Source organism: Lutjanus erythropterus, chromosome 2 (assembly GCF_056507025.1).
Source record: "Lutjanus erythropterus isolate fLutEry1 chromosome 2, fLutEry1.hap2, whole genome shotgun sequence".
NCBI classification, from domain to species: Eukaryota; Metazoa; Chordata; class Actinopteri; order Lutjaniformes; family Lutjanidae; genus Lutjanus; species Lutjanus erythropterus.
Genome location: NC_139318.1, coordinates 24461593 through 24472923, shown reverse-complemented (window position 1 = coordinate 24472923; position 11331 = coordinate 24461593). Strand labels below are relative to the sequence as shown.

At 37.2% G+C, this 11331-nt stretch overlaps 1 protein-coding gene across 1 annotated transcript; it reads right to left on the bottom strand.

Annotated features, from left to right (window-relative positions):
* Positions 1-2285: 2285 nt before the first annotated feature.
* On the bottom strand, positions 2286-9946 carry irf6 (interferon regulatory factor 6). Its single transcript, XM_084733899.1, has 8 exons — positions 9700-9946; positions 9224-9398; positions 7012-7207; positions 6785-6883; positions 6401-6667; positions 4639-5031; positions 4132-4250; positions 2286-3397 (listed from the first exon to the last, which is right to left on the bottom strand). Exons 2-8 carry the CDS (start codon positions 9395-9397, stop codon positions 3167-3169), a joined length of 1479 nt encoding a protein of 492 aa, XP_084590025.1. The 5' UTR covers position 9398; positions 9700-9946; the 3' UTR covers positions 2286-3166.
* Positions 9947-11331: the final 1385 nt, after the last annotated feature.

Sequence of the window (11331 nt, the reverse complement as noted above, 5' to 3'; positions counted from 1 at the left end):
TACCTACAACAAGTCAGACACATATTACAGTGAACTGACAACAGAACTGCAGAAAAAGAAGAGATACAGCAGTGTTCATTGCACTGTATGGATATTGCAGTGGTGGAAGACGGCCACAAGTACAAGTCATGCATTTATCCTTTTCTAGAAAAGTACACGAGTATTATCAGCTAAATGTACTTAAAGTGTCAGTTTTTGTAGTTTTAATTACTTAATATTAGGTAGTTTCACCCACTAATTCTCAACCCAGTGGTCAGGAGCCCTCTAAAGGGTCACAAAATTAATCTGAGGGGTGATGAGATTATTAAAGGGGGGAGGAAAGAAGCAAAAAAAAAAATCTGCTATATGGATCATTATTTAGATGTTTGGGATTTTTCTCCAAACTTGGTATTTTATTTTAATATTTGAGAGTTTTATGTTTTAGAACTATTTATTTAAATTAAACCCTTTGAGGAATTTAGAGGGGAAAATGTATATCTTTGTAAAGCTGCTGTTTTACTGTATTTTATTCAAATAAATAAAAATAAATCTACACCAGTGAAGTTAATCTCTATTCAACATTCAGTTTTAAATGCCATACTGTATGTGTCAGGCCAATACTAAAGAAATAACAGTTAGAGAAGACAGACGCAAATAGAAAATCTCACTGGTGTTGTCAAGCTGTAGCACTTCACATCTCACATGACAGAATTAAAGTGCAATCAAATAAGACGCCATATCTTCTGAATTACACTGCCGAACATTAACTTGAACGAATTCCTTAGTGATGTAATGAACACAGGAACACATAGATCACCTATTCATCATCCTATTGTGATGATAAGAGCTTGTTATCATCTATCAGACAACCGGCTAAATAACAACCCACACAAATCACAGCAATCCTGCCGGTTAAGCAGAAGTGGAAAGAACATCAAAGACTGTAGCTTCAGCAATTGAATAAAAGCAATTTTGAGATAGTTTCAGTGATATTCCCACTCTGCTACAAGTCAAAGGGAAATATTATCATATTAAAGACCAACCCCAAAGGCTAACCCATAATATGCATTTTCTTAAAAAAAAAAAAAAAAAAAAACTATGTATAGACTCATATAAACATAATCCTTCAAAATCATCACTTATGACCCACTAAAAGTGTGTAGTGGTGGCTGTACATGCAGAGACTCTGCCCTTTGCCTGTATTTTCAGTGGTGTATAACCCCTACCCAGTGCAGTGTTTTAAGGTTGGTATTTATAGGTATAAAAAAGTAGTGACCAATGGTCGCATCACATTCTCCATCTATTTCTTTTGCTTTCTACCTGTGAGAGCCACAAAAATTGATACACACACGTAAACACACACAGGCAGAGCAGACTGAGGATTACTTCAACGTTATTCCTAAAAACTCCAGTGCTGTGCAGAGGTGTGGGCGTTTTATTTGTGCTGTGAAATAATCAGATTATTTTAACAATTTCAAATCTTAATCTATAACTACAAAGAAAATATGCCATTTTGCATTAAACATAACCACCAAACAGTATGAAAAATTTTTTAAAATGAGCTCTACCATGTTCTACAACATTACAATTCTGCTCACATGTTAATACCTAAGAAACGCTTTTGATACTTAAAGTAAATTTTGCTAATGCTTATTTACTTTAAAGCAATATTTTTTATAATGTAGGATTTTCTCTTGTGATAGACTCTTGTGTTATTGTTACTTTTACATAATCAACATTACTTTACAGCCTAGTATCTCTAAAGTATAAAGAATATTTTGATATTCAGAGAATTAATCAGTTTGAATCATAACTTAAGTAAATATACAATTCTATAGCAAGTATGCAACTTTAATTTTGTCATCTGGAACAGGTAGTTTACTCAATAAACTCTAGAGTCAAAACTCTGATGAGCGGATGAACAGAGACTCATACTGTGTATCAGTCAGTCTAATGAGATATGCGGCAATTCTCGTCAAATGGATGGAAATTAAGTGAATAGCCCTAACAAACCAAACCACATCACTTTCAAGGTTCAGGACATCTTTTGAACCACATCACACAACACTGAACTCATCTAAGACCTGTTGCTGTTGAGCCAAACCACTGGAGGTCAGCAGTGTTGAGAGAGTGCGTTCAGAAGAGCTGCAGTTAAGTCAGAGTCACCAGTCAGTCAGCTGAAGAGAAAAAGACATGGAACTACAGTCAATATCTACCACTATGCAATGCTGATATATTTAATTCCTTTGGTAAATTAACAGTCTCACTTTGTTTGTAATCATTAAAGTAATCCATAAACTCAAATGTTATTTTGGCCTTTTTTATTGATAAAATAAACATACAATCATGGGATAAATGCACGTACATTCAACTAGACATAAAACATAATTCAGCACCCCAAAGTGCAGTGGCATCCATATTAAAACAGATCCATAAAGCTGAATGTTGTTTAGTCAAATGGCTGCCTGGATATAATACATGGCTTAAAATCAAAGATATGAATACAAAAATATCCTACAATATAAACGGAAAAATAAAACAACTGAAAACAAAGCTGCAGGTGACCAGAAAACAGATACTTCTGTCATTTGTTAAAAACTTTGAAAAACCTAACTGCATGTGCTCGCAGGATAACGGGATCTCAAACAGCTGAGTACAGCTGGACTGTTTGGTTGTAAATGAATGGAAGAAGAAACCATCCAGCTTTAATTCACATTTGCCCTTATATATTATCCGAACCATGCAAATCCAATGCTAGAACTGTTGCTTCAAAACATTTTGAGGTCAAAAGATATAACATTCTGCCCTGACTCGAGGAAAGTTTGGTAATCACTGACCCATTTTGGATAACTAAGGCACAGGGTAATTTCTGTTATTCATTAACTATGTTAAATGTTCCCTTGCAGCAAGCAGGACTTTGGCCCATGCAGTCACCCATCTGTCTACAATCCCTGCACACATAATGCAGAATAATGCAGGTTTGAAGGCACTAGTTTTATATACAGAAAAGCATTGTCACGAGATATTTATACGAGAGAAAAGCATATGAATCCTACAGTATATTGTGCACATTTCTAAATATGATTATACATAAGTACTTCTTTGCTAACAGTACGTAACTCTCACTAGTAGTGTGAAACATACAGTGATATATGCTATATTATGGTAGTTCACAGTGTGGGCAGCTTCACTGTGCCTGCAGAGCCTGGACGATGTTCAAACCTGGTCCAGGCGGCAGCGCCCAGCCGTCCTGGCCCTGATGGGTCTGTAGCAGGCAGTAGAGCTGCTTTAGGTGGGTCACTATGTTGTCTTTGATATCTGGGATTGAAATCTGCAGGCGAACGCTGCCGCTGTCGAAGGATCGTGTGTTGTCTCCAGTAAACATCTCGGTGATCATACGGGCCACCACTGGAATGACCTGCAGCACAAGGTTATTACAGTTACTACAAACTAAAAGTAGGTAACAAAAACTTACCTGAAACAATATTGTGTGCTTACAAAGCTAACTAAAATATAACATGAAATGTCATATGTAGTTTTAGTTTTTATCAATTCGGTCAAATTTGTCAACACAACAAGCATGAGGAGGCACTGATGCATAATTAATTGAGTCTATATGACTGAGTCCTGCCTTAATTATTGCCTTAATAAAGTCTGTTTATATTTTAACACCTATTCTGAACTTCTAAATTCTGGCTACATATATATAAAAAATAAAACTAATAAAAAATTTTAAAAAAAATTTAAACACTAAGAACTAAAGAGAAAATAGGAGACCCACTTTAGAAACTAACTGAAACTGAACTGAAATTAAAATAAAAACAAAACAAAAAATATGAAACTATAAGAACTCTGCTGCAAGACAGAAGACTAGTATGAGTCACACAACAAGAGAAAAGATAGATATAAAATGACAAAATATCGTTTCCTCCTCAATATGTGAACAGAAATATGACAAAAATAATAAATAAATAAATAAGGAGATATAATTTGCTTATACCTTTTCAAATACTGTAAACAGAGATAAAATTTGTTCATGCACGGGGACGAAACAAAGCGTCTGCCCCCTGATCATTGGCCTGTACTGTCCCTTAAGAACACAAAGATTCATTTCTTCATTCAAACTGTTTTTACAAAACAAGATATTCTCACCTGAACCATGATGAGTTTCCTCTCCCTGGGCCTCCCATCAGGCCACTCCTCTCCAAAACACAGGTTGATTTCAAACTGAGGGGGGCTCGGTGTCTGCCCGCGCTGGTGGGCTATCACCCCTGTACACAACACAAACACATTTCCGAATCAGAAATACTTAATTAATCCCCGCGGAGACACTGGGTGAGCTCCCACAAAAGAACAGAAATATATTTAGATGTAGAGTAATTATAATAAAAATAGAAATTCTAAATATGTATGTTCAAATATGTGCATCTTATTACAATATATGACAATATATATTTAGAAAAAATAGAAAATGAGAAATGTGTAAATATGTGTATACTAACAGTGTACTTAAACAATAATGCTGAAAATGGGGTCTATAAATAAGTCTGTTAAAATGCAGGAATATTATAAATAAGAAATTATTAGAATTCTTCCTGCAATCTACATGTAGCTCAAAGTATTTGCCAACTGTCCAAATGAAATGAGAATTCTACTTACCACTGAGAAAAGACTCGAGGCAGAACAGTTTGACCTTCCTCTGGCGCTCGATGAGATTTGGTGCAGTTTGATTTGGAGCACAGGGGCCAGACCAGTACACTTTACACTGGCAGAGACGGACTGCGTAGATATCGTGGCCGCTAACCTCCAGGATCAGGCCTCTGTCCATCACATCCAGCAGGCGGCTGGTGAAAACCCTCTGCTTGTCGTTGGTAATGTGCTCCGTGGTGGGAAAGCGCAGCTGCTCCAGGTTGACCGGGCCGAACAGCTCCTCCTGATTGACCATGGGGCCGAGGTCTCCGTAGAACAGCCTGCAGCCATGCGGGTTACTGACCGTCGCCGTGGGACACATCTCCTTCCCTCTGTACTGGAACTGCACCTCCAGGTCTGTCACTGGGACGGAGAAAAATGTTAAAATCATGATGTACAATAGTTTACAATTAAACCCAAAAACATAAACTTAAATTTCTCTTGCTTTACCTGATGTTCAAATTCAATTTTCATGACAAAAAAGTCTGGTAATATTCTATATTTATTTTTCTGTCAATGAATGATTGATCCTTCTTACAAATATTATCTGTGTGGCTTATTCATGTGTGCCATCGAGCTCCACTGTTATCCAGAAACTATGAAAACCCATCAGTTGGTCACATTGTTTAACTGGCTGACGTGTTCCTTCATTACGATGAACATTGTTATACATGGTTTATCTAGAGTCAACAAATCCACAGCTGAAGATGGTTCTCAGCAAAGGCATTACTAAAAACTACAATTCCCAGCTGCTTTATGAAATTACATAGCCTTTTTAAAAATTGAACTATTTACCTGTGACTAATTTTTAAAGATTTATGTCTTCAGTTAGAACCAATGAGCTTGAGGCTGTGTGCTATAGACATGTACATGTCAATGTGCACATAGACCATATTGTATTAAAAATCATTCCATCTCAAGTCTATAGCAGAGTCCAGGCTGCAATTTTATAGTTGTGATGTGTATAGATACATACACATATAGATATGCAATGGCCACAGGTCTAGTGAAGTATGTTGGGACTAAAGTTTTTACTATTACACCATGGCCTACTTGGAGCAGGTTATATTCAGAGTTTTGGATTAAACTGGGTGTAAAAAGCGCCGTCCTTTCAGATAGGCTTTTTCTGATGATAATTTCAATGAGAGATTCTCAGCTGAGGAAAGACTTTATACCGACAAACCTGTTGAGCTGCATGTTAGTAAATCCGTTGAACAAGGCCATGTAATGCAAATACAGCAGCACAAACCGTATGCATTGCTTTACCACAGGAACCTACATGCATGTGGTTAGTGAAGAAGAAAATCTTTTTTTCCAGAAATAAAAGGGAGAAACAGAGTGCACTGAGCCGCCAACATTCCTGTCCTTCCTTATTTGCAGCAACAGTGTTGCATTATATAGTTTTCACTTTTCTTCATAGCTCTTTATTATAACAACCGATTCCTCTTGACTGCAGTCAGTGGGACGCAATCAGTCCATTTTGTGTAGAAGAAGGGTCAAATGACGTCAAATACCCCCTATCACAGAATACCATAGAACTATTCATAGTAGTTATCCCCAAAGCTACAGCTGGTATCAACACACCTCAGCCTGCTGCATTAACTCCACCTGAATCTACTGCCTGCATTCTAGGAAATAGGACAAAATAAGTTGGTGCTTTTCAGTGAACTGTCTCTTTAATTGTGTGTGGCGATCACTGTTTTCCCACACACTAAAAGAAGTGCAGACTTACTCGGAAGGGAACTGATCCACGTTTCTGGAGTGGCAAACAGGGCGTCAGGTAGAGGAGGGGGCTGCATTGAGTGATCAGGCAGAGGAGCAGGGGGCATGTCAGCCATGGGTGTGGGCTGCATCTCCACATCCACAGGCTCCTCTTTAGGCCAGATTTTAACTGGCTCCTCTTTGGGCCAGGCCTCATTTGAAGGGGGACAGCTGGGGGGTTGCATGGAGGACTCTGAGCCCATCGGAGACCACATGATGAGAGGAGAGGGGCTGGTGCCTGGATAAGGAAAGAGAGAAGAATTAGCTGTTAACAGCAATCAAACTATCTATATCTCTTTTTTAAATACTGCCAGGTCAATTAAAGATATATAATAATTTATGAGAAGTCATTCACCATTGGATGGGTATGGAGGGAGAGACTCTGGTGTATCTGGAACATCTTCTTCAATACCATCTTCATCAGGTGGAGTCCAAGAACCAGCATCTGAAGACCCTGTGATGTGAGAGACAGTGTTAAAAGAAATGTGAAATATTCCGTAAACGAAAGTGAGATGCAGTAAAATGTGTGACTATTAACTGGCAATATATAAAGCCAGTAATATTGAACCAGCTCTTACTCACCTTGGTTGCTGAGCGGCTGTGGGATCTCACAGACATCGTATATCTTCAGGGGATTCATTGGGACTTCTTTAGTGCCGTCATAGACCAGGTTGAATTCTCGGCTTTTGTTCAGCGCACATCGGAGCTGAGCTTTCCACTTTGCAGGATCAGGTTCATCAACTCCCTCCTGAAACTTCCCTGTCTCAACAGCCCACGCCTGGAGGGATGTTTGAATAAGATATCGGAGGTATTAATATCACCGTCCTATTTTAATGTTTTTTATATTTCTGCACAGGATCCGTGCATTTTTGCTGTTTTTTAAAAAGGGGTTGATACATTGTGTGGTGTTCAGAAATATAAAAGATAATGGACAATAATGTTTTGGCCTTCATGTGGATTAATTTACATTGTAATATGTGATATGAATCATGCAACTGAGGCTGCACAATATGAAAAAAAAAAAGAAAGATGATTATTTCACTGGCATTGTGATGTGATTCACGATTAGTGGATCAATTAGTCATTTTTGCATCACAATTTTCATTTAATTGAGAAAACTAATAAAATCATGATGATGTGACATTTGTTGGGGTCTGTACCAAACAAATATGCTTTTTTTTTTTTTTTTACATCTGAGAATTGTAGGTCAGTGCATCTGCAGCATGACAGAACTTCAATAAACTGCTGTTTGGGGACACATTTTACGTTTATCAAGAAATCGCAGCTTCTGCGATTTGGATATTGCGCTTGGCCATATTGCAATTTCAATAATATTCCAAATAAATGTGCAGCCCTACATGAAATGTAATTACAGCAGAAGGAGAAGGACACAATTTAAGGAACACGTCAGCCCTAAATGCTTCCTTTCTCATGAATCATGTGTACAATGTCACCGAGTTAATGTGTTCCATGGCAAGATGTTTACATTTTTGTAACCTTGTACCAATATTTCCTTGGTTTTTTTTTTTTTGCATTTGTTTTTATTTCACTGTCTCATCTTGTTTGACAAAAAGAAGATTGGACACTAGGAATGTACATAATCCTGGTTAAATCGCTGCATACAATCTCCTAAAAACATTCAGACAGTGTATCCCAGCAGCCAGAGCTGCAACATTTAGTCAATCCAAAATGTAATCCTTCTGCAATAAAATGTCTAAAAACGCTGTTGGGTTTTATATTTACATTATCCCAAATATTTCCAACTATGTTCAAATGCAGAGAATTCTGTAATGTATTTAAGGTAGCAAATCATTTCCTACTAGCCACCTTCTGAGAAAACACAGTACACGTTGGATATGTCAGAGCTTGAGGTAGGAAGTCAGCAAACACGACTAAACACAATCTAAAAGGTTACGTGAAAAATGTGAATAAAATTGAAAACATTTTCTCGACGGAGAACATTATTTCTGCCTGAGTCATGTCAGACAGAGATTCATCTGTAACGGCAGATGTTTATCAAGACAAAAAACAACTCCCATGATCCCACACTACTTCAGATGTCATCAAACTCTTGTCTTCTGTTATTGTTTTGATGTGAGAGAAACTCAGAGTGGCAGAATTCACTAAATGAGGAGTCTTTGACAACTGGTTGGACAAAACACAAATTGAAATGTGATCATTTACATACTAAACGATTCATTATGAAAGTAATTAAGCAGATTAAAAAATATTGAAAATAATTGTTAGTTGAAGCTAAGGATGAAATTATAATAAGTTTCTTCATAAACCACAGCAGATTAATTCATATTAAGTTTCTTATGTATTATGAGTAAAATTTGATGAAATGATTATATTGTGTGTATATCAGTACTTTTTGAACATTTTAACATTTTTACCATGTTAATACTGATTCCTGTGATCATTTTGGTCACTATAATGGTAATATGAAATGTTCATAGTGTTTCACTTCCAGGTGCAGCCCTACCAACATCACAGTCTTGGATCTTATCCCATATGACCTCTCTAATGCAAGAAACCAGGGAGACAGCTTATATAACTGGGTTGAAAAACCAGATGTTGCCCCAGGGACAAGAAAATATCTTGGGTTTATGCTGCAAAAATTGAACACCATTTTAAAACATATTTAAGAGGTATGACCCAGCTTCAAATCTGTGTACTACAGCAGACTGTGTCCAGACTGTCCAGCAGGGACAGAGATGTCCAGACTGTCTGTCTCACACTAATCACTCATCTCAAAGTGTTTGTTCTGTTAAACATCTGTAAGAGTCTCAACCTTAAATATGGTGTCTTCGTCCTCGTGCTGGGGTGTGTGTCTGGTGGCGTGTTTCCATGGGATCCTGAAGCGCATGGCCTCACGGTCAATCCACACCAGCCCCGGGTATCGGCCGCTGTCCACCTGAGCCACCAGCCAGGGCTTCAGCCGGACACGTCGAGGGGTGACGGACATCCTGACAGGCAGGAAAATAACACAAACCAGTCAGTCCACAGTGGATTATAACTCAGAGTAAAACTATCAGTCAGCGACTAACAGCCGACATCCTGCAAATCCGGATTTTCCAAACATTTTAACAGCGCAGGTCCACACCTTGACAGACGGAGCTTATGTGTCATGTTGCTACAGCCGCTTGCACATTAAGACCTTGTTTAATAGATCTTTGTGTCTTTAAATGCGAGAATTACATTAAAATTGATCCACAAAGTGAAGTAAACACAGCGACCGAGCACGATACTAAAGAACGACACACATACCTGTGGAGAACCAGGAAGTTGTTGAGCTCTTTTCCTCGTCGGGCCTGTTGGCCAGCAGCTGAGGACAAAAACCGTGTGTGTCCTCTGCAGATAAACTCCTGCAGACCCTCCGCAAACAAACGTCTCCGATAAACACTTCGACCAACGTGTCTGAGAATAACAAGAGAAAAGTTTATCTCGCAGACCTCTGGGGAGCCGATGTTGTTCTGTCGGTTTGGTCCTGCCCCTTTCCCCTCACCGAAACTCAGGTACAACCGTGACGTCACGCACCTGACACACCTTTTCTGAGCAGCTGTGGGGCATAGAGCACGTGGACACCAAGGGACTTTATTTTTTATACGAGTGAGGCAACTCAGTTTTGACTGTGTCTACTTATCTATGTAGCTATGTACCTATGATTCTGACACAGAAATAATAATAATATTTAATCATAAAATAATCGTTTTCTCATTTCACTTTCTAAATATCTTTTAATAAGCTTTTCTATGGCACAGTTTATTATTATTATTATTATTATTATTATTATTATTATTATATTATTAATATTAGCCTAATACATTGATATTGGCAGCATTGGCAGCTATGTTTTTCGCCAATAATCCAATCTCATTTTACAGGGATATATAATGCATAGAGAACTTTAGGGAGTGCTAAACATCTTTCTTTTTTTGTCCTCCAAGAATATAGATAAGATAAGATAAGATAAGATAAGATACGATAAAGTCTTAAGTCTTAGATAAAGAACAAGAACAGCTGAGTATTAAATAAATGAAATAATAATAAGTATTTTTTATTTTTTATATTTTATTTTGCTCATTTAAGGTGTTTAGGACTCTCTTTCTGTTATTTCTCACATATGTTTAAATAATTAATAATTATTTTGTCCTATAACAATAGTATATTCAGTCATCACACACACAACGCAATAAATATAAGCAGTATATAAAATTTTCAATATAATATACAGCAACTATAAACAGGATAAACATAAACAGTCTGTGCATTACTGTTGTCTTCAAATTTATGTTATTTGCTTTGATTTGTTTTGTTTTGAAGAGCTTATTGAGAAAATATGTGTATATCATGAGGGCCTAATATATATTAGCCTTGATTTAATAAATTCTGTACGTATTATGTATTGTATGCATTCTATTTTTTAAAATCTTACTTTTACATATTATCAAGTTAGTTTTATCCAAGTGAAGATGCATGTATTCTATTCTCATCTCTTTATTTATTTATTTTTACATTTTATTTAACATTAATTATGACATTCAATCCCTGTTTTAGTTTGTTTGTAGCTTGTTTTTTGTTCATTCTATGTCTTTTTATGTGAATCAATCTGTGTTAAATTTCATGTACGAAAGGTGCTATACAAATAAAGTTTATTATTAATGTAAGTGGCCTGTGTCTAGACTGGATATCCCTAACTTGGCCCACATTCAGAACTCGCACCAAGTATTTATGACTGACTGACTTGACTCTGCTGGCAGGCAATCAGGGAGTTTCCATGAGGAAAAAAAAACGATAGTGACTCAAGACAAGTGGACGCTGATGATGATCTCGTCGTTAATAGTCGCCACAACAGCCCGACAACAACAAACCACTCCCTGAAACTACTCTCGGCTCCGA